The 24,586-nt window shown below is 41.7% G+C and overlaps 1 protein-coding gene across 4 annotated transcripts in view; it reads right to left on the reverse strand.

Moving 5' to 3' along the window:
* RASGRF2 (Ras protein specific guanine nucleotide releasing factor 2) overlaps window positions 1-24,586 on the reverse strand; it is a 183,478-nt gene that overhangs the window by 132,873 nt on the left and 26,019 nt on the right. For 3 of the 4 annotated variants that reach the window (XM_060235762.1, XM_060235763.1, XM_060235761.1), the window contains exons 2-4: window positions 11,624-11,730; window positions 6,996-7,143; window positions 897-986 (exon numbers count right to left, since the gene is read on the reverse strand). In XM_060235762.1, the coding sequence (XP_060091745.1) occupies window positions 897-986; window positions 6,996-7,143; window positions 11,624-11,730 (345 nt within the window). The remainder of the gene's footprint in view (window positions 1-896; window positions 987-6,995; window positions 7,144-11,623; window positions 11,731-24,586) is intronic. The other variant, XM_060235764.1, reaches the window with a different exon arrangement.

Raw genomic sequence — 24,586 nt, forward strand, 5'->3', positions numbered from 1 at the left:
ATCATTAGGGTTTGTAGAATCTTTCAGGCTCAAGTGCCGTGTTCTACTGGAGAAAGTTTTCCTTCCAGACATTTCGTTCTCAGCTGTGGAGAACATCCTCAGTGAATGCATAGCAGCCAAGAAGGTCAGAGCGCCTGCTCCGGCTGCAACGCCACTGAGGATGTTCTCCACAGCTGAGAACAAAATGTCTGGAAGGAAAACTTTCTCCAGTAGAACACGGCACTTGAGCCCGAAAGATTCTACAAACCCTAATGTTATAATTCAGTTTGTTAAGTGTAAATGTGTTTGTTTCTCTTGGTATCTATTTCACTTTAAAACTCCAGCAGAATAATCTAATATAGCTCTGGCAGAGGTTGTCCTTGAAAGGGCAGCTGCTGTGAGAGCCTTCTCCAGCCCCACCCACCGCTCAGGGTGTCTGTTGTGGGGGGGGAAGGTAAAGGAGATTGTGAGCCGCTCTGAGACTCTTCGGAGTGGAGGGCAGGATATAAATCCAATATCTTCTTCATCAGTGGTCCACCTCCCCAACAACATCACTGCCAGATTCCCTGTCCCCCCTCACTGTTGCTGCTGCCCCTGGGCCCTGAAAGTTCCTTCAACAATGCATCTCCTGAGTGCTGACACTTAAGGTATGTGCACTGATTGCATATGCACAGGTAACACTCTTGTTTCGGGGGGGAGTTAAACTATCCATGTAATTTTTAAGTTTTCAATTTTTTTCTGCACTAGAGGTGGGCTCCCCCAAGTTTGGAGGGAAATGTTCTTTCTGTCAGCGTGGGCCCAGTCCAAAGATTTAGATATCCACAGATTGGCTCGGGAGAAACAGATATATAGATGATTAAAAATATTGATAGAGAAACTGAATTTTTTGCATTTAAGCAGGATTTGTGGAAACTTACCTTTTTAATCTTTTTAATATCAGGATCTTCTTCTTCTTGGTTATTTTGGTAAGGTCGCATTCGTTCTTTCGTCTTATTGAGAGCTACAATCTGGCAAAAGCAAGAGTGTTATTAAGGGTTTTCATAAGTTTCAGAGTCTAATAAGTTATAATTTCAAGTCTTCTTGACCCTGCGGAGAATTACTACAGTAAAGCCTTCAAGGGGGAGAGACTTTGGCTCAGTAGTACAGCATCTGCTTTGCATAGAGAAAGAACCAAATTCAAGCTCCATTGAAAAGGATCAGGTAATAGGTAAAATGAAAGACCTCTGCTCAGAACTCTGGAGAGTCTATGACTGTCAGAGTAGATGGAACTGACCTTGACAGAACAATATTCTAGCCAGGCCTGTTGCTAGGGGTGCCTGCGCCCATAGGCCGGACTGCAATCCTCTGCCCCCCACCCCTGTTATCTTAGCGCATGTGAAGTGTGCGCACTGGTTATGTAACAATGACATCACGGTCAACCCCCCCACCCCAACTTTGCCGAGGACTCTCGATCCTCGGGAGACCCTGGCAAAGTCTGAAATGGCAGCAGGCTCCACCCCCCCTCCACTGGGGGAGGGCCCCCAGTGCCGTTTGCAGGAAGGGTTCCTCTTGAGGAGCCCTCTATGCAAACGCTCCCCCCCAACCTTCCTGCACCTCTTTCCTCCACACAAGTCTCAGGCGGGGGAAAGAGCTGGCACGGGGCCTCCTCCTCGCTATCGGGCTGCCTTTCCTGCAGGAGAGCCAGTCTGAGAGCAAAGCTGAACCTCCTCTTTCCTCCACCTGAATGTTGGGCTGGGGAAGGAGCTGGTGCAGCCAGACCTCCTCTTCAATCTCGGACTGCCTTTCCTGCAGGGGAGCCAGCCCAAGAGTGAAGTTGAGCTGCCCCTTTCCTCTGCCCAAGACTGGCGCGGGGTGTCCTCTTCGCTCTCAGGCTGCCTTTCCTGCAGGGAAGCCAGCCTGAGAGCCAAGCCAAACTTTCTTTCCTCTGCCCGAGTCTCAGGAAGGGGAAAGAGCTAGCGCAGGGGCTCGTCATCGTTCTCGGATTGTCTTCCCTGCAGAAGAGACAGCCTGGATGTGAGGTCGAACTGCCTCTTTCCTCTCCCTGAGCTGTGCCAGCTGGCATATGGGGAGGGGCACCTTGCGCCGCCCTGTAGGCCAAGCAGTGGCTGAAGCAGTCACTGACATGGCCTACTCCCAAGCGCTAGGCCTGGTTCTGGCTCGGTGTAAAGCAGCTTTATGTTCAATTCAATACTGTAATGACCCTGAGAAGTACCCTAGGATAGGTTTTCATACATTTAACTACCAAACCAAACACTGTTTGGTGGCCACTAGGGTCATAATTTGTCTCTTAGTTTGTTTGGGACTACAAAAACAGGGATGGTTGTCAAGCACTTTGCAGGACACATTACAAAACTGTTTTGGGATGTATGGGCTTTGGTGGGGGGAGCCAAAAGCTATGCAAGCTCTAGGAAAAATCAGGATTGCCTTTACTTGTAACTTGTTCATCAAGTAGTATTCTATCCAGAAATACATTGAGATGATGTATGAGCAGGCCAGCTGTGGAGATGAAAGTTATAAAATTTTCCAGCAGTTTCTGAAGTGCCTTCAGCTTCACCGCACAGCCCATAATCAGAGATGGGAATTGCTCTTTTGCACATTTCTCCCCTTCACTCCTGTGAAGTATTGTATGATTCTAAAAGAAGAGAGGCAACCATGCGGAAAGGAGGGAGAGATGTGTGCCTGTAGTGAAGACCAGTTGACAAACAACAGTTTCAGGCAAGTGCAACCCTGTTTTAATCTTTATGGTTTCTGTGCAGTATCACAAGCTCACTTACCCTGGAAGTGGTCCTTTATCTGAAGACACTCTATAGAAGAGGTGTCAAATATGCGGCCCAGGGGCCAAATCAGGCCCCTGGAGGGCTCCTATCAGGCCCCTGAGCAACTGGCTCTTGTCTGCTCCCTTCTCTCTCTCTTGCTTCCTTCTGCATCTCAGCTTGCTTTGCAAGGCTTGCTCAATTGCACAGGAACTATAAAGCAAAACGTCAGTTTTCTCCATTGGTTCCCTCCCTGGTCCCCTGGGGAGGGAGGGAAAGAGCCAGAGCTTCCTTTGCCCAGTTTCCTGGATCCCATGGGGGAAATACAAAGAAAGCACCTTTAAGATCAACAAGTGCTAATGTTTTAAACATGTTTTAAGTTATTTTTAAAAATCTTTAGTCTGTGTCCTTTAAAAAGTTTATATTTATGCTACCTAATTTTAAATAGGTACACATATGGCCCGACATGGCCTGGCCTGGCCCGGTCCAACAAGGTCTCATTTATGTCAGATCCGGCCCTCATAACAATTAAGTTTGACACCCCTGCTCTATAGAATAGCTTTCCAACATCTGACACACATCTTAAATTTAAGCCCACAAGCAATATCTGATGGAAGTGACCACATGACAGCTCTATAGATGTCACAAAATCATACCACTGAGGACAGCAGCAGATGACACCAGAGCCCTGGTGGAATGAGCAGTAACTGGTAGTGAACAAGGTATCTGAGCCATAGCCTAAGAGCATTCAATAGCAGACACCACCCATTGAGAAAGGGACTAAGGAGAAAATTAATGACCCTTCCTAGGTCCCCCTGTAACAGACAAAGATATTTGAATCTCTGTGGAATTTTGTACAAGTTTTTAATATAACACAAATGCTAGAAGAGCCAAAATGTGTAGCATGTACTTTTCTGGTAAGGATAGTACAGGGAAGAAGACTGGCAGAATAATATCTTGGAAAAGGTGAAAACTGGACACAATCTTGGGGAGAAACTGCAAATGGGGATGGAGGACCACTTTATCCACATTATATTTAGTGGAAGGGGGAGCTGCAGTGCAAGGATTTATTCACCCATTCTACTGTCCTATGTAATAGCTGAAGATCTGAGAATATTTTAAAACACAGAAAATTATTTCCACTGGGATGGTGACAACGATTGAAAAGTGCAAAAAACCCACATTTTGCAGAGGTCTCACATGTAAGTGAGCATAGGACAGTTGTGGTTGAGGCCACAAAACATAAGAACCTTTGAATATTCAAGGCAAGTTGGAATCTGCGCTTGAAAAAAGAGAGTGTGCCTAATCTAAAGGGAGAAATGCATAAGCCGCCAAGGAGCTGAGAATTGCTTCTATGAATTGGATAGATTGGGTAGGCTATAATTTGGATTTCTTCCAATTCAAGAACAAATTCAGATCTTGTATTTTATGAAACAAAGTGTTGGCAGATGGTGCCACGAGGAGCCAGTCATCCAGACAGGGTTAAGTACTGCAACCCTGCAAACACAGGTGAGCAACAGCACAGCCATTTACTTTGTAAAAACTCTAGGAGCTGTAATAAGGCCCAAAGTGTACTGGTACTTAGCAGCTCCACAGTGGAATCTTAAATATTTCCTGCTGTGATGATGAATAGAGAAGTGGAAATTAGTATCTTGGAAATTTAAATCCACAAACCTATTGTTTATTTCCGACAATGTAACTACTTTAAGAAATATAACATACAGAACTTGGAAGCTTTTAAACATTTATTCAAATTTTTGAGGTTTAAAATTGGTCTCTTTCCTCCTTCCTCTTTGTCCACCAAAATAATGAGTGTAAAAACCATTAATTAGCATATCTAGTGCCTAGTGGGAACTAGTTAAATAGCCTCCTTACTTAAGAGCTGGGTAACCTCCTCCTGCAATTTAACTGGAGGAGGGGAAAGAAGCAGGGTTATAACCAGGTAACCCTGAACTCTAGGAAATAACCATATTTAACTATGGCAGAAGGAGCTGAGCAGGACCTAGAACACTGTTCAGAGGAATAACCTCTGCCACAAGGGAGTTAGGAGGATGGTGAGTGTACAAAAAACTTGCCTGCTGATGTGTATATATTGTCCAGTTTATGTGCAGAAGGAGGTAGAGGTGCTAGTTTGGTCCAAAGACCTACAGAAATAGGCTACAGGCTAAGAGCATTATAGTACAGAACCCAAAGGATCTGTAAGCTTTGGATCCAAACATAAAATGTTCAGTTCAGCAATTTTGCATTAGCTGCTCTGAAAACAGATGAAGATCTTCAATAGGTGAAATTGGTGCAGAATATCCCACTGTCTCATTAGGAGACAGAGCCAATGCCACTACAAACCTCAGTCTTATTTGTTTATTTTCTGATTTATATTCCCCTCTCCCCCATAATTGTAGGGCTCAGAGCAGATTACAACATAAATAAGCAGTTTTAAAACAATTCCTCACAACTAAAACCACTGTACATGTAGAACAAGCAGGTGAATCTGAAGACAGAGCTAAGTCACTGACACTACAGAGAGTCTATGTGCCTTCTTTTCAGGATCCAACTGGCACTTAGAGGAGGATATCAATGGCACTGATAAACCCTTCTCCTGGAGTGCTGACTTCAGATGGGAAGACCTCTTGTCACACTTCTCCAGGGTGAATTGCTTACAAAAGGCACAAACACCTATTATGAATCTCTCCCAAACAACACAACTTATGGATGAAGAGGGACCCCTGAATAATTAATGAATACCCCTATAATAATAAATGAAAATATTTTTTTGCCTTCAGAAGAGAATGTCCGATGCAATGTTTAAAGTAACTGTTAGAGGCCACACAGCCCAAATGGGAGTGGATTGAAGGTTGTAAAAAGTAGATAAAAGAGGCCCCTCTGAGAAGCTTCTGCTAAGCTGACAATGCAGAGGGACAAGGAATGGAAAATTACTGGAAGGAAAGCAAGGAGGTGGGGAATGTTGAGTAGATAAGGCTGGAGGCTTGGCTGCTTGTTTGGTATGTGAATAAAAACGGGCTGTATGAGAATAACTTTAACATAGTCATTTTGGGGCTTATGCCGGCTAAGTTCTGCTTTGGTGCCAGAGTAAAATCGTTTCATACCAGCAATGTGTGGAGCTCCATTATTTTCCTGCTACATGGACATCGGTCTGAGCCATTTTGGTGCTGTTTTCACTGCACTTTTTAAGAGGGCTATTCTGAGGGGGAAAAGAATCTCTGACACCCTGTATAAAGGAACAGACATCAGTAGGGACATAGCCAGCATTTTAAAAGTCAGGGGGCACCCTTTCCCATCCACTGTGGGGTTTGCCTTTTCTCAGAAGCTTTCTGGGGTAGAGGCAAAAGCTGGAGGCTCTGAAAGTGGCCAGTCAAGGCAGCCAACCCTAAATCTTTAGAGTCAAGAAGGGACTGCACATTGCGTGCAAGCAGGAGGGTTTCCTTCCACCTCCCTCTACTCCACCTCGGTACTCTGCAGCCAGCAGCTCCATCCGTCCCCTCGGCCCATTCTACATGGCTTCCTCCACCACCTGCTCCTCCACCTCCATTCTCTCCACCTGCTGCTTTTGCTGCTGCAGTGCACTATGCCCTGCTCAGCTCTCCTGGCGCCAGCTACCACTGATAACGCTTCACCGCCTCAGCCATGGCAAAAAAAAAAAGCAGGCTTTCCCAGAGGAGCTGGGGGCAGTGCTCCACAGCCTCCCCCGGACTATGGGGTATCAGAAAAAACAAAGATCTCAACAAACTGCATGGAAAGTCAAGTGAACAACAATACTTCTTCCAAAACAGCAAAGGAAGAACCTGGGGAATGATCACTGCATCTCCTTGGACATGAGCTGGTTTCAGAGGGAAAGGGCTGATACCCAGCAGAGGGTGAGGAGTGCACCTCACACTATGTAAAGCACTGGAAAGCTTTAGAGCGTTAGTCTCTGTAGCTTTCCTGTATATGTGCAATCCTAATGCTGGACTCCACAGAAGCCACAACTATGAATTAGACATATTCCTATACCCTACAATAATGAATACACAATAAGAAAGAGTTGAAAAAAATATTCAGAAAGCTTTTCCTCAATAATGCAAGCCAGAATAATCACTAGGCAGTAATTATAATAATTTTCTTTGTTACAAGGGTCAGTCTAGTTTCACTGTAATTAATGAGAGTTTTGGTATTTATTAAATACCTTTTAAAAAGCAAATTAGTCATTTCTGGCAGTACAGGAGGAAATGAAGCAATAGAACAACTGCAAATTATTTTGGAACATACCTCTGATTTAAGCCTTTCAATTTCTGTGTCTTGATCTTCAAGCTGATGTCTTAGCTGATTGGCTGAAATCTTTTCGGTTTCTACAATCTGAACTAGATGAATATATTTTTGCATTAATACCTCCCTCTCAATCAGAATATCCGAATAGCTACAAAGAGAAAAAAATGTTTCAATTAGCAAATATATCAGTACCAACCTATGCAAACTGATCAGTCCTAAATATAGAGAAAGTGGGCAGTGAGTTGCCATCCCATTTTTGTCTGATGAAGTCTGCTTAGAGCATATGAAAGCTTACATTCTGAATAAAACTTAGTTGGTCTTAAAGGTGCCACTTGTCTACTGCTTTGTTCTAGTGACTAAGGAAGATTTATAATATCAGATTATAATCAACCGTGAACTGATCCAGCATCAGGTTCTTCCAGGTATCACTGCAGTCTTTCCATCATCCCTGGTTGACTTCTCATCATCCCTTCTGAATCTTCCTCCCAGTCAGCCACCCTTCTCTTCAGGGAGCCTTCTCTCCTCTCCCACATATAATGAGCTCAATAAAAGCCTTTGATTTTCTGTATCCTTTGGTGAGATATGATTTTACAGTTTGCTAATAGAAAAATCACCCTTGGCTACCAAGCCCAAAAACAATTAGTCGACCAGTGTCCATGAACATGTACAGTATATTCACCTTGTAGAGAACTGTGGAATGTCTTTTTGCATGTAGAGCTGTAGACTATAGCCAGGGCATTAAGAATATTAGTTGACCTTGAGCATGTTGCCATTCTTCAACAAAATGCATTTTAATTATTACTGCCCTTTGGACCTATGAGGGATTTAGTGGAACCAGTACTGAAATGTTTTACTTGGTCGCAGACAAGGTTTACATGGACATTGCAGGACAAAATAATGTCATCTTGCATAAAAGTATTCTATATCTATGCTACTTGTTTTACAACTTGCAAATTTTCTAAATTTTGTCAGTTTGGCCTGCCTGAGATGAACAGCTCTGACAAGGAAAAATCAGTACCAGTAATTAAATTAAAGGTAATTAATTAAAAGTGATTATTTAATTAAAAGTAATTACAATAATTAAAGTATTTTCACAGTTCTATATTATTTTCTTGATTTCTAATCAATAATTTAAAATGCTTTAAATATATTATTTGCAATCTTTAAAATATAAATCTTTAAAATATAAACCTATTTCTATTTATTTAATTTAAAAGCCCTAAATATAGTATTTATTACAATACAACTGCCTCCACTTTCCAACTTGGGAGTGGGAGGGAAGAGACTTGGAATAGCTATTAAATTTTATTGCTCTTTTCCAGCACAATCTTATATTAAATCTAACTGAAGAGAGCTCTCAAAGTCATTTTCTCCTTTTTAAAGATCACAGTGAGGATGGTTTGCTTTTTATCAGAATCAATGTGTTTTAAAAATATAAAATCAATAATAAATGTCCATGAAAAGTTCTAATGCTTAGAAGTAAAGCTACTTTACAGTTACCATGTCAGTAGTGACTCTTATATGATCTTATTGTTCTAGTGTTACCAGAAAGGCAGTGGGAGATAACAGTAACTATACCAATATGTTAATATAAAAGACAGACTCAGTGACCTTGAACTTGCTGCATGTTCAAAGAAATAAGCAATAATTAAGAAATAAATTCAAAGAAATAACTGCCAACATAAAGAACTATTACTGCTTTGCAAGAGTTACATCAGTCAATTGTCACACAATACATGACAAGAAATGACAATACACTTCATACAACCTTCTTGAAGGGTTTGGCTGACTGCTATATGAAACAGGATTCTAGACTAGATGGGCCACTGGTCCGATTCAGCAGAGTTTTTCCTATGTTCACAAACTTGGATGCTCCACTGAAAGCAGGAAGCTTCCCTCTGAAGCACATTAATCTGCTTCAGCTACCAGTTAACTCAATGGTATTGCCATTATTTCTTTATTAAGGATCAGGTTTCTCCTTTGGCCTGTTCATCCTTCTGGGATTGTAAACAGGATAAGAATTACACCACATATTTTGGGTATAGAACCTAATAATAATAATAATAATAACTTTTATTTATATCCCGCCCTCCGCGCCAAGGCAGGCTCAGGGCGGCTCACAGACATGGCATGTGCCATGATTACGATAAATACATTATACAATAAAATACATTCGAATAAATTAATTAAAACCATAACAGTTAAAGGTGCTATAGTAAACACAATATATATCAGATGGCTAGGTGTCACTTCAGGATTCCATCTTGTAGGCCATTTGAAAAAGGACAGTTTTACAGGCCCTGTGGAACTGATTATAGTCCCGCAGGGCTCGAACCTCCACTGGTAGTTGATTCCACCAATGGGGAGCCATTATTGAGAAGGCCTCGTCTCGTGTTGTTTTCAGTTTGGCCTCTCTTGATCCAGGGATTTTTAGAAGATTTTGGAAGCTAGATCTCAGTGCTCTCTGGGGGATATATGGAGAGAGGCGGTCCCTAAGGTAGGCAGGTCCTCGGCCATATAGGGCTTTAAAGGTAATAACCAGCACCTTGTAACGAACTCGGAACACAATTGGCAGCCAGTGCAGCTCCCGCAACCTAGGCTGCATGTGTTCCCACCGGGGTAGCCCCACTAACAGCCTGGTCACCGCATTCTGCACTAGCTGCAGTTTCCGTGTTCAGTACAGGGGCAGCCCCAGGTAGAGGGCATTACAACAGTCCAACCTCGAGGTGACCGTTACATGGATCACTGTTGCTAGGTCGCCGCGTTCCAGGAAGGGGGCCAGCTGCTTTGCCCTCCTAAGATGGAAGAAGGCGGCTTTGGCAGTGGCTGCTATCTGTGCCTCCATTGTCAAGGAAGGCTCCAGTAGCACTCCCAAGCTCTTGACCCTGCGCACTGGTATCAGCGACGCACTGTCAAAGGCTGGTAGGGAGATCTCCTCCCCTGGCCCGCCGTGACCCACACAAAGGACCTCTGTCTTCACTGGATTCAACTTCAGACCACTCGACTTGATCCACCCTGCCACGGCTTGCAGCACCCGGTCTAGATTTACAGGGACGTCGCCAGTCCGGCCGTCCATCAATAGATAGAGCTGGGTATCATCAACATACTGGTGACAACCCAGTCCATACCTTTGGGCAATCTGGGCAAGGGGGCACATGAAGATGTTAAACAACATCAGAGAGAGAACTGCCCCCTGAGGCACCCCACAATTAAGTAAGCGCCTCTGGGACAGCTCTCCTCCAATCGCCACCCTTTGTCCCCGACCCTCGAGGAAGGAGGAAAGCCACTGTAAGGCTAGCCCCCGAATTCCTGCATCGGCGAGGCGGCGGGTCAGCAGCCGATGGTGGACCATATCGAACGCAGCCGATAGGTCTAACAACAGCAATACTGCCGAGCCGCCTCGATCCAGATGTCGCCGGAGGTCATCCATGAGGGCAACCAACACTGTCTCCGTCCCATGGCCCGGGCGGAAGCCGGACTGGTATGGATCTAAGGTGGAAGTGTCATCCAAGAAGCCCCGTAACTGCAACGCCACAGCCCTCTCAATGATTTTGCCCAAAAAGGGCAAATTTGAGACCGGCCGATAGTGAGCCAATTCGGCCGGATCAGATGTAGCCTTTTTCAAGAGAGGGCGGACCACTGCCTCCTTCAGGGGTGTTGGAAAAGAGCCCTCCGAAAGAGATCTATTTATGATGTCCCGTATAGGACATCTTAGCTCCTCCCGGCAGGCCTTAATTAGCCAGGAGGGGCATGGGTCCAGATCACAAGTAGTTGGGCGTGCAGTGACAAGGATTCTGTCGACTTCCTCCAAGCCGAGCGGGTCGAAGTGGTCCAGGATCAAACCAGAAGACACGCACAGGGCCTCGAGTTCACTTACTGTATCTAATATGGCAGGGCAGTCGTGGCGGAGCGACTGGACCTTGTCCACAACAAATTTTGCAAAAGCCTCACAGCCTATCTCCAATTCCTTAACATTTGGTTTGCCCTGTGGCAATGTAGTAAGGTTCCGAATTACCCTAAATAATTGTGCCAGGCACGAATTTGCAGACGCAATCTTAGCCGCAAAGTATCTTTTCTTTGTGGCCTTGACTGCCATCTCATAGGACCTCATAAACTCCCTATAAGATGTTCTAGCCACTTCGTCACGAGTACGCCGCCATTGCCTCTCTAGCCGTCTAAGACCTTGTTTCAGCTGGCGTAACTCCGGGGTGTACCACGGGGTGTACCTAGCATACTGTTGAAGCCAAATAAATGTTTATGTAGTGAATCCAAGGTTAAAACCCACCTGGGAGAATATGGGAGCAATGCTAAGCAGGTCTATTCAGAAGTAAGTCCCATTTTATTCAGTGTGGTTTTAGGACTAAAGCCTATGTCAGGAGAAAGCCGAAGGATGAGACAACCTCAAAGTTCAAAACCAAAATAGCTGACCACCATGCTAAACTGGGATTTGATTGGGAATTGGGAGGGGAGGGACAGACTGCATACAGAAGATGTCAGATTTTTGTGTGTTTGTAATACTAAAGAGCCAGAGGAAAAGAGTTTTGGAAACTTCCTGATAGATTGTGGTAGATTCAAACTTTGTTAAAGGACTGATCAGTCAGACAATAATCTCATTGATGACTTCATACCTAGCTTGGTGAATGGCTTCTACCCATTCCTCTCCATCGACTTCCTCCTCACAACGGAGCTCAAGTGGCTTCTGCCCTTCATGGCCAAAGAGGACAGTAAAATACATCTGTAAATTGTAAATGACACACAGTTGTATATATCAGTATATATAAGAAAATGAACTACAAATGTTTATTATATTATTAAATACTATTAAAGTCTGGCAAAGGATTTAATTGAAATGAATTGCTGACCTAAAAACTAAACTCTTGTCTATAAAATTTCTGTAACTTAATACTACTCCATAATTGTGTGCAGATGTTTGAGAGCTGTAAGACAGGAAGGAAGATGGGAGAGGGAAGAGAGAGAGGTAGAAGAAAGCAACTTTAAATGCATTCTCCAAGCTGCCAGATGGCTTGGTGAAGTGATTTAAAAAGAAAAATGTCTTCTCCAAGCCCACTGATGGCCTTCAAGAGTCACACAATATGTGTGAAAGAGCCACATGTAGCTCCTGAGCCATAGTTTTCCCACCCCTGCTATAGTTTATTTGGGAGGAATTCACGTGACACGTTCCCTGAATAAATAACTCTTCTGTATACATGCTGGACATCCCAGTGCATGCACATATAGCAATCAGAGCATCCCAGTGCATGTATATACAGCAAAATATTTGTGTATACATATTTCTGTTGTCATATGTAAGTGAACACATACAGTATAAAACCACAGCTGAATAAAAATCTATTATACAATAAAAAATTGTCACCTCTATGTATTATTGTAATCATTCTTTTTTCAAATAGGCAGCAGCCAATAAAAGAGTCCTTTTTACTAGTGATGGGAAGGCAACAAACTGCTCTGCCTTGGAAGCCATTAAAACATTAGCAAGACTAACAGCGCAATCCTAAGGAGGGGGACTTAAAAAGTGCTTTGGGAGCAAACTAACCACTGCATGGGTAGACATCCGAGTTGCACCACTCTAACCCCTTCCACGCTAGCACAAATGGGAGCTACACCCATCTTCAGGTGCCTCAGAGTACGCCTGCCCATGGCTGCTGGAGGAGTGGCACACCGCCCTGCCTGTGGTGCAACTGGGGCGGAGAAAGCCATGCCAGAGCAGGATGGGTGGCCCCAGGGGTGTGGCCAGTGTTAGTCGGCTCCCTAAGACCTTCCAACCTGGGAACGCCCCCCCCCCAAGAGGCATAAAGTTATGGCAAGTAAAAAGCTGGTGTATCCCATAGACACCTGTTGAAACAGAAAACAAAGGCCGCCACCACAAGAGCTTGCAAACCCTTTAGAAAGCCATGCAATTGCCTCATCAATCCCCTCACGCCCTGGGCCAGGTGAGTCCCCTTCCTAACACCCAATTGCTGCTCCCCATCTCCTAGAAAAGCTTCTGCCCTGGCCTCGCAAAACTCTTCAGGTAGGGTAGAGCATGCAGCACGGAACTCTGCCATGGAGCTCCCTGCCATGTTGACTTAGTGTGAGGGCTGGAGCACTTTGATGGTGGGAGCTGCACAGAGAAGGCACGTAGACAGTACAGTGTGAGGTATTTGACTTGCGAGGAGGAGAGCATAGTCTCTACTCTGTGGCTAATCTCTCCTGTTTCCAAGCCACAACAGGGTTGGAAACAGGACACATTGCACTCAGGCTCAGCGCACATGGGTGTTCGCACACGGACAGGTAAGTGCGATTGTGCACCCTCAAGTTGCCCCTCCTTCCCTCTCTTGAGGCTGGGCAGATTGACAGCATCTCCAGCACTGGAACCTGGTAGCGAGCTTGGGCATGGGGCAGTCGCCCCAGACCCTGCATGCCATTGGAGAGCCCCGATGTCTGTCCTCTGCCTCATTCCCACCCTTGGTGGGGCAACGGGGGGGGGGGGGTCTGGCAGCTATTCCGTTGCCTGTGGGGAGGCAGGTCAGAGACTGTCCCTTTAAGAGAGTACCTGTCCACCGCTGGGAGTCCAACAGGAGGCCGTGGTCCTGGTTGCACCTAGACTTTGTGGGGCGAAACCAGGGCCATATATTCTTTATCTTAGTCGATGCATACACCACGTGGTTGGAAGTGATTCCCGTAGCTTCAAGCTCCACCGCGGCGGCGGTCAGAGCCTTTCGAAGGGTCTTTTGCACTCATGGGATTCCCAAGACCCTCATCACAGACAATGGGACCGCTTTTACCTCCCGGGAATTCCAGGAGTTCTTGAATCGGTACCTCATCCAGCACATTCAGTCCGCCCCTTTCCATCCAGCCACCAATGGCCAAGCAGAGCGCATGGTGCGCACCACTAAAGAGGCCCTGGGTCGCATTGTACAGGGAGACTGGGATCACCGCCTGGCAGCCTTCCTATTTGATAACAGAATCACCCCCAACCCCGTCACCAGGTTAAGCCCTACCGAGTTACTAATGGGGAGGAAGTTGATCACGAGGCTAGACAGGTTGCATCCTGACCGGGCTACTGACCTCCGCAGTTCCCCCAAAACCCCTCTTCTCAAAGGGATCCCTGGAGTGCAACCATTTTTTGATGACGTTTTGATCGCCGCCCCGGACACTGAGGAGTTCAGCAGCCGTCTGCACAAGGTACTCCGCCGTTTCCAGCTGCTAAACTCCTCAGCGTCCAGGGCGGCGATCAAAACGTCATCAAAAAATGGTTGCACTCTAAATACAAAGTGGAAAAATAGAACTGAAAACTGCTGAAGAACTGAGTTACAAATATGACTGGTTTCAAATGCAACAAATAAAAAGTTTGGTGGAGAATGATATTAAAACTGAAGGAATAAGGAAAGAACAAACAGAAATGAAAAAAGTTCTGCTCGGAGATAATGAGAAATTAATTTCAAAAGTATACAAATTACTTTTACAATAGTCTACAGAAGATGAAGTAGTGATATCTCAAATGATAAAATGGGCAATTAATGTTAATAAAGAAATAAAGATGGAATCTAGGGAATATTTGTGGAAGAACTCTATGAAACTCGCAACATGTCAAAGTATTTAAGAAAACTGTTTTAAGATGATATATAGATGGTATATGACTCCAAAAAAATTAGCAAAGATGAACAAGATGCCGGACAGGTGTTGGAAATGTAAAAAGCATGAAGGTTCTTTCTACCATATGTGGTAGACTTGTGTAAGAGCTAAAATGTTTTGGCAAATGATTCAGCAAGAGATTTCTAAGATTTTGGGATATAAATTCAATAAAGTTGCAGAGACTTTTCTGCTGGGATTACAAATGGAAAAATTTCCAAAAGAAGATAGAACTTTAATATGGTACTTGCTCTCAGCTGCTAGGACATTGTATGCGCAGCTATGGAAGCAAGAAAAAATACCAGAGAAATGGGATTGGATTATAAAAGTTATGTCATGGAGTGAAATGGACAAATTAACAAGAAAATTAAGAGACTATGATTTGGAGCTCTTTAAATTGGAGTGGAAGAAGTTCAGAAGATACATAGAAAAAGAGTGGAAAATAAAAGGACATTGGACAATCTTTGATAATGATTAAGTTTTTAAAACAAGAATATAACTTTTGGGTTTTTTAATAGTTAAGGGTACCTTTAATATTTGTTTCTTTTAAGTAAATAACACTGGCGAGGATCAAGTTTTTTTTTTTTTTCCTTTTTTTATTTTATTGTGTCTCAAATATTACATTACATAGAATACATTTCCAATTCTCTTATGACACCATTTTTACCCCTATTTATATCCCTCCCCCCCACCAAGTGACCATACTAAAGTTACAATTAAATTTTTAACCATGAGCACACTTTTCCCAATTTTTCAAATATAGCTTTGTTGGCTTCCCCCTTAAATACCCATGAGAAGTATATATCCCATTTCTCTTTTATCTCTTCAATTTTTCTATCCCATATCTTATCTTGTTTTAAACATTCTAATATGTCTGATTGTATATATTCATACAAATAATTGTTCCATCTTTCCAGGGTCCATTTTAAGCTCTCCTTCCAACCATATGCTATCACTGCATGTGCTGCTAATATCATTGCTTTGAAAATGCTCTGGTTTTGTTTCTCAATGTTATTGTTTTCCAGTACCCCCATAAATAACAACTCCCCATCTATATCAATATTAAACTTACATGCCCCCACTATTTTTCCCCGAATTTTCCCCCAAAACTCTATAACCTTGGGGCACTCCCACCATAAGTGGGAGTACCACCCTTCTTTTGCATTACAGTGCCAACAAATTGGTTTCATCCCTTTAATCATATATGCCAATTGAGCCGGCGTCCTATACCATTTCAAGATTATCTTCCTTTCAAGTTCTCTATATTTCTCTATCTTAATTTTCTTCAAATTCATCATTAACTTATTCACCTCCTCATCAGTTATTTGTTTTTCTTTATTCCATTTGTTCTTTAAGGTTCTATACATGAACTCCTTATCTTTTACCAATTCAAGGTAAATAATCCCTGACAGTCCTTTCTTCCTTTCATCCACATATAGTGCCTTTTCTATAAAATTGTCATCTCTTTTAATAGCATCTTTATACTTTTCTTGTCGGATTGTTTGATATAATCCCATTAGATTTAACCAATATTGTTTCCCTATCTTACAGTTCAACTCCTGAAGTGGTAATAAGGCCCCTTGGCTATTGTACAAATCCTTGACTCTTATTATGTCTTCCCTTTGCAGCTCTTCATAGAATTTTGGGTTCATCTCTTTTTCCCAGATATCCTTAAGTGGGGTCCATTTCGAGGTTAAAGGCATTAAGATCTTTTTCCACCTCTTCCACACAATTAAAGCTATTTTTCTTGGACCTTCGGTTTGTATCATTACCTTTTTTATCTCTCTCGTGTAAATTCCACTACTACCTGCTCCCTTATTGACTGCAGATTCAAGTCTTACCCATTTATCCCCTTTCCTCCATTCTAACTCCATCAGTGCTTTCAACTGAACTGCATCATAATAAGCTTGTAAATATGGAACTCCCCATCCTAATTCATCTTGGGGCATATATATCAACTTTTTTTGTATTCTTGCTTTTTTCCGACCAAAGACCCAATTTTTAATATGTTCATCCCATTTCCTTATCGTTTCCTGATCTAATCTTATAGGAAGTACTTGAAATAAATATAGCAGCTTTGGGAGTATAAACATTTTTATTGCTCTAATTTTCCCTAGGATACTCAAATTTTTGTTCTTCCATTCCTTCAATTTCTTTAAAATCTTTAACCACACCTTATTATAATTCATTTTTTGTAGCCTCTCTATATTTTTATTAAGATAAACTCCTAAATATTTAATTTTGCTAACTCCTGATTTCATCCCCGTTAAGGCTAATATTGCCTTCTTGGTTTCCCCACCTACATTAATAAACATTATTTCTGATTTCTTAATGTTTATTCCAAGTCCCGAACATAACTTAAAATCTTCTAAAATAACTAACAATTCTCGTATTGCCTGCAGTGGATTACTTATTGTCAACAAAATATCATCCGCAAAAAGGTTTAATTTCAATTCTTCCTTACCTATTTGAAATCCCTGAATTCTACCACTATTTCGTATCCTATCTGCTAGGGGTTCAATTGCTAATGCAAATAACAAAGGAGATAATGGGCAACCTTGCTTTACTCCTCTCTGTATCGAAATTTCTCTAGAGTGCCCATCATTTATTCTAATTACTGCTTTACCCCCCCTATAAATTTCCCTTACAACATTTAAAAAGGGCCCATCAAAACCAAAGTTTTCCAATACCTGCATTAAATAATTGTGATTTACCGTATCAAACGCCTTATACACATCTAATTTTAACAAGGCCAAAGTTTTCTTATCCTTACAGAACAAAACATTCAATATATTTCTCAATGGATCTGCAATAAATCTACCTCTAACAAAACCATATTGATCTTCCTTAATCAAGTTTGGTAAATATTTTTCTAGTCTATTAGCTAGAATTTTTGTAAATATTTTATAGTCTTGATTAATCAGGCTAATTGGCCTATATGAATTTATTTCTAGGGGATCCTTCTGAGGCTTCAAAATTGGTAAAATTTCAGCTTTTTTCCATGAATCTGGTATTTTCCCCCCTTTTAAAATATAATTAAATAAACTTTGCATTTCTGGTATTATTAACTCTGCCATTTCTTTATAATATTCTGCCGTAAAACCATCCAAACCAGGGGATTTCCTGTTTTTTAACCTTTTTAATACCTCTATTATTTCCTGCCGGGTAATTTCTTTATTCAGGCTCTCTCTCTGTTCTATCGTTAATTTATTATCTAGCTGTTCCTCGAATCTTTGGTTTTCTCCCAAATTGAATAGTTGTTGATAAAATGTAGCAAATTCCTCTCTTATCCGAGCATTTTTAAAAAATTGTTTATCCCCATTTCCCTTAATACATCCAATTTTTTGTTTTTCCTTTTTCATCTTTAAATAATTCGCCATTCTTCTCATTGTATTTATATTAATTCTATGGTACTCATTCTTAACTAATATATCCTTTTTCCACATAGATAATGAATCCAAGTTCTCTAAATCTTTTTTAAGTTTTTTGAATAATTCATATGACTGCCTATTATAATTTCCCTGTAGGTCTTTCTGTATTCGTTTAATCTCATTTACTATCCTACTTCTTTCCTTATTATTTTCCTTTCTAATTCTAATTTCCTTAGCTATATAAGCTCCTCTTATAACTGCCTTAGCCGCATCCCAAACTACTCCTTCTGTGGCTGAATTCCTATTTTCTCTAAAATAGCATTCTATATCCCTTCTTAAGTCCATCCGATCTTTTCCTGTCAAGGGCAGATATGCCTTATATTTCCAAGTAAACTCTTTTCTCTCTTCACTTATTCTAAATTGCACTCTTAAAGGAGCGTGGTCCGAAATCCATAATGGCTCAGTTACTGCCTTCATCACCTCTAACTCATTTGATTCCTTTACTAAAATATAATCTATATATGAAAAAGTCTTAAATCTATTAGAGAAATATGTAGGTTGAGAATTGTTCCCTTCATATGTGAACACATCTTTCAATTTCCATTTCTTAAATTTCAAGGTTTTACTTTTCTTAAAATCATAATTCATATCCCCTGCCACTACCACATCCCCTTCATAAAAGTTCTGCAGTTTCTGGAACACCTTATTTAAGAAGCTTACCTGACCCATATTTGGGGCATAGATAGATACTATTGTAAACTTCCTACTATTCAACTTAAATTTCAAAAAAACATATCTTCCCTCTAAATCAGATATTTGATCCAGTACTTCTAACTTCAAGCTAGAATGTGTAAGTATCGCTACCCCTCTTGCCTTCCTAGTTCCTCTTGCTTCCACCCTTGTTTCCCATAGTGTAGAGTTTAGTAGGGGTTTTTTATCTTTTTTACCTTTATGGGTCTCCTGGAGACACACTATATCTATTCCCTGTTTTTTTAGCATATTTTTCAATCTATACCTTTTTAAATCTGAAGCCAACCCATTTATATTTAAAGATAATATTTTAATTGTCTCAACCATTTTCCTTTGTAAATTTCATACATATGTGCTCATTTCTATCCTCTCTTACTTTGATGGTCACTACCTTTCCCCTTCCCCCTCCCCGAAGAAGAACCCTCAAAGGGTGTACAGGTGGCATAACCTCCTGACCTCTTCGTTGCTAAGTTGGGGTCCACGTTCCTTTCCCTTCCTCCCTATCTAATTAATGTAACTCATTTCAATATTTCTCTATAAGCCATCTTATTCCAAAAAAAAAAAAAAATTTTTTTAAAGTAAATTGAAAGCAATATTAAATTTCCTTGGAGACTCTCATTACTAAGAGCCCCCAGTGTCTTTTCTCAAACGCTTTGGCTTGCTTTGCAGTGTCTGACTCGACTCTCCTTCTTCTTCACTGCTACTTGAAGTGTTCTCACAAGGTTCCATGTTGGTCGTCTTCTTGCTCCTCCACATTTCCTGGTTCTAACGGCCTCATGTTGATTCCCAATCTCTCCAACATTTTTCTTGCCTCTTCTGGATTTTTAGCTCGCAGCAGCTTGCCTTCTTTAAAAACCAAAATCACTGCCGGGTAGCCCCATGAAAATAATATTCCATTTTCAACAAGACTTTGCGTATAAGGTCTTAGTATGCTCTTTGCTGGAGTGTCTCTGGAGAGAGGTCCTGTCTTACTATAACTTTATTATCATCAAACTGTAAATCCTTCTGAAGTTTCAAACATTTATAAATATTGTCCCTTATTTTCTCTCTTGCAAAAGCCATAATAACATCCCTTGGCTTTGCTCCCAGGCTTGGCTTGGGGCGGAGAGATCTGTGTACTCTTTCTATATCTTCCGTTTGTATCCTTAAATCATATCGCTCAAGCCATTCCAGTAGTTTTGATTCAAGGTCTTTCTGTGTAATCTCTTCAGGGATGCCTGATAAGCGAATGTTTCTTCTCCTTTGACGATCGCTTACAAACGCTAATTTGCTCGTTAGCTCTTTAATTTTGTCTTCATTAACTTGAGCTTTTTTGGCTGCCTTATCAGCCACCTTTTTTATGTTCTTAATTTCTATAGCCATCTGTCTCAGGTCTGTTTTAAGAGCTTTAATATCGCCCCTTACATTCTGTTCTGAAGAAGCAATGAGCTGTGTTAAATCCTTCAGCTCCTTTTTAGTCGCCATGTTCTCTTCTCGCTTTCTGGCCTCCTCCCAGGGAGCGGAGAGTAAAGAGATGATAAGAAATCACACTTCCAAAGACTCACTCTGATTGATGCCCTCCAGGTCTTGCTTCCTTTCACAAATATTTCAAACTGTTTTCAGAAGTTTATCTCTCTTCTTCGATGGCTTAATAACAAATTTCTCCGGGAGTACGTTCTGGGAGCGTCTTAACCGATTTGACGCATGCGTGGTTCCCACTGGCGAGGATCAAGTAACGGCGGGAGAGGTGGGGGAAAAGTAAGATAGGGGGTAGAAATTTTTTCTTTTTTTAAGTTTTTATAAGATGTAGATATAGTTTTGCTACCATATGTTACTAATAAAATTGTTTCTCACTATCAAAAAAACAAATGGTTGCACTCTGGGGATCCCTTTGAGAAGAGCATCCATTATGCTCTGAAAAATCCCCAGAGCCACACTAACCCCAAATTGCAACCGCCGCACTCAAAAAGCTCTCCTGTGAGTCACAATGGTCTGGGCTTCTGCTGTCTCAGCGTCCACCGGGAGTTGCTGGTACTCCTGGGCCAAGTCCAGTTTCCAAAAAAAAACCTTAGAGCCTGCTAGGGCTGCCAGTACGTGGCTGACCACCGGAACGGGGTATGGGTTGTCCTGCAGTGACTTATTTATTGTGCACTTGTAATCGGCGCATATGCACACATCTCCATTCAGCTTCACTGGAGTGACTATGGGTGTTTCCCATGCAGCACAGGATACCAGTTCTAGCACTCCCTGGGCTATGAGGCGGTCCAGCTCCGCTTCTATTTTTGGTTTAAGAGCAAATGGAACTCACCTGGCCTTCAGCCTTATGAGTCTCACGTGGGGATCGAGGGGTAAGGTGATGGGAGGCCCCTTGTAGCACCCCAGGGACCCTTCAAACATGCAAGTCCACTGGTCCCCGGATGTAGCTCCGCAAATACACTCCGCCAATCAAGATCTGTGGTGGGACCTGGCCAGACTGAGGGTTGTTCCGGGGTATGTATATAATCGGGACCCGGCCCGCGTTGCCCTGCCTTGTGATGTACTCGCTAATAAAGCATGTTGCCTTCAACACGTCTCGTCACTCAGTACATTACAAATATATTATTTTAAAAATTGATAATATTTAGTAACTACTCTTTTACTAAAAAGCATTCCAGACGTTGCAGGTCAGGGAATTCCGTATAGCCCACTGATACAAATACAAATCCAGAAACAAACAAGAACAGAGGAACAGCCTTAAGATCCATGCCCGAAACATTTTTTCTCACCTTTCACTCTCTGTTCTTTTTAAATATCCAGCCTAAAGAATAGTTCTGAAGAACTCAAAACCCTTACATTACTGTTTGTCATTTAGGTTAATCACAATTTTTAAAAAAATCATGGATATTGTTCAGGGATTTAGTGAGTATAAATGGGCAGTCTTCGCAGTGGAGGACGGTAAGCAGTGGGGTGCCGCAGGGCTCGGTACTGGGTCCCATGTTCTTTAACTTGTTCATAAATGATTTAGAGTTGGGAGTGAGCAGTGAAGTGGCCAAGTTTGTGGATGACACTAAATTGTTCAGGGTGGTGAGAACCAGAGAGGATTGTGAGGAAGTCCAAAGGGGTCTGTTGAGTCTGAGTGAGTGGGCGTCAACATGGCAGATGCGGTTCAATGTGGCCAAGTGCAAAGTAATGCACATTGGGGCCAAGAATCCCAGCTACAAATACAAGTTGATGGGGTGTGAACTGGCAGAGACTGACCAAGATCTTGGGGTCGTGGTGGATAACTCACTGAAAATGTCAAGACAGTGTGCGTTTGCAATAAAAAAGGCCAATGCCATGCTGGGAATTATTAGGAAGGGAATTGAAAAGAAATCAGCCAGTATCATAATGCCCCTGTATAAATCGATGGTGCGGTCTCATTTGGAGTACTGTGTGCAGTTCTGGTCGCCGCACCTCAAAAAGGATATTATTGCTGTGGAGAAAGTCCAGAAAAGGGCAACTAGAATGATTAAAGAGCTGGAACACTTTCCCTATGAAGAAAGGTTGAAACGCTTGGGACTCTTTAGCTTGGAGAAACGTTGACTGCGGGGTGACATGATAGAGGTTTACAATGCATGGGATGGAGAAAGTAGAGAAAGAAGTCCTTTTCTCCCTTTCTCACAATACAAGAACTCATGGGCATTCAATGAAATTGCTGAGCAGTCGGGTTAAAACGGATAAAAGGAAGTACTTCTTCACCCAAAGGGTGATTAACATGTGGAATTCACTGCCACAGGAGGTGGTGGCGGCCACAAGCATAGCCACCTTTATATATATATAAAATTTTTGCCACTGTGTGACACAGAGTGTTGGACTGGATGGGCCATTGGCCTGATTTAACATGGCTTCTCTTATGTTCTTATATTGAATCATTATTTCATGTTTTTCTTTTTAAAAAATCTTTGTTAAATTTTATGTAGTCTGATCTTCTCATGTTTGTTCCAAGAGAAGATTTTCTGAAGAGTAATTTTTAATATACATTTTTTATTCAGTCCTTCTTCCAATGAGTTCAGGGCAGGGTATATTATTTCCCCCTCCTCCATTTTACCCTCACAAGTAGATAAGGCTAAGAAGAAATGCTTGTAACTGTAAATAACAAGTGCAAGCTCCTATACAAAGTATCTTTATTAATTGTCAAACAAAATATCTATACAAAGTATCTTTATTAATTAAATATCTGTATTAATCGTCAGTATAAGGTCTGATAGTGTAGGATTTCTTATTGTTACAGGTAATACTGTGATGGAATCAATTGTGGGGGGGGGGGGGTTGCTAGCAGAAAATAACAGTTGGCTGCCAAGTCCAGCCACAATTGTAGACTCATTGGACACTCTCATGGACATATGTCTAGTGGAATCATGTCTTCCTGGCAACATACAGTAACAAGTTGGGTTAGATGAAAGAGGAAAATCTGTAGAGAAGTAAAGTTGGAAGCCAGGGAAGTAGAGCCCATACTCATGCCTTATACTGAATCAGGCCATCAGGCCATCAAGTCCAGTACTGACTACTCAGACTGGCAGTGGTTTTCCAGGGTCTGGTGGAGGCCTTTCACATCACCTGGTGCTTTTAACTGGATATGCTGGGATTGAACCTGGGACTTTCTGCATTCCAAGCAAATGCTCTGCCACTGAGCCATGACCCTTCCCCATCCATACTGAAAGTCACATTTATCATTCACAATAATCAGAAATATAGAAGGCTGTTTTCTAACTAAAGCATCTCCTTTTGTGGTATAGATAATTTTACAGACAAGTTTGAACATTGCTAACCTTAAATGTTTCATTCTGTAATAGGCTGTCAGCTTCAATGCAAGTTAGTGTTAGCAGAAGTAGGACAGTAGCTCTACATGATTACAGTACAAGTGCTTCCTTATCACACCCAGAAGTCTTTGCGTTATTGTCTTTATATTATTTCATTTTAATGAACATCAGAGACACCATGTACCAATTAGATCTTCTGATGGCACTTCTGATGAAGATTTTCATGTGAAATTAAAATTATTAACTCCTAAATTGTATTAAAAAGATAATTAACTAGAAGAGAAGAACTGGGAATATTGTAACTCTAAAGTTACAAGATGAATCCCTAATGTTTTCCGCATTCCAATCCCCAGCTACAAAATTTGTCCCAAAAGACAGTACAACAGCAGCAAGAAGACTATCTTCCATTAAGCTGACTTCTTCTGATAGGCAGGGATATATAGTTGATGTTCCCTGAACAGGAACTGATGACTGGAACTCTTTCCTCTGTGTTTGGGAGGCAATACCCTGATAACAAAAGCAGTTCTAATAGTGTTGTAGCACAAGGATTTTTTTTTTAAAAGCAGAGAGGTGAAAAGAACAATGTGTTGTGTTATATCTACATGTACTCCAGATATGTATCTGTGCAAATGCGGTCCCTTTGTTTAAAGTCAAATCCACATCAAAATATTCAATTTTAGGAATCAACCTTCCTTCCCTCACTCATTTTCTTGTCTAGGAAAATGCTGGCTTAGGTATAATGCTTTAAAAAGAAATCTTCAACATTCTGTGCTAAAAATGTGCACCTAAAAATACCTACAATTTTTCAGCTTCAGATTTTGGGAATGGGTTATATTCCGGTATTTCAGAGTATTTGGGTCCACCCATACTATTTGATTGTCTGGAGATCCAGTCAGTGATTTATTACAGAACATACTTTTCATTCAGCATTTTTTTTTAATCCCCCAAAAGGAGAGGGTACCATTAAAGAAAAAGAAGAAGAGCTGGTTTTTATACTCTGCTTTTCTCCATCTTAAAGCCAATTTCGCATTCACCTTTATGCCACTCTCACGTCTGTCTTCTCAGCGCAGCATCATCTTGA

The sequence above is a fragment of the Heteronotia binoei genome, chromosome 4, assembly GCF_032191835.1.
Source record: "Heteronotia binoei isolate CCM8104 ecotype False Entrance Well chromosome 4, APGP_CSIRO_Hbin_v1, whole genome shotgun sequence".
NCBI lineage: Eukaryota > Metazoa > Chordata > Lepidosauria > Squamata > Gekkonidae > Heteronotia > Heteronotia binoei.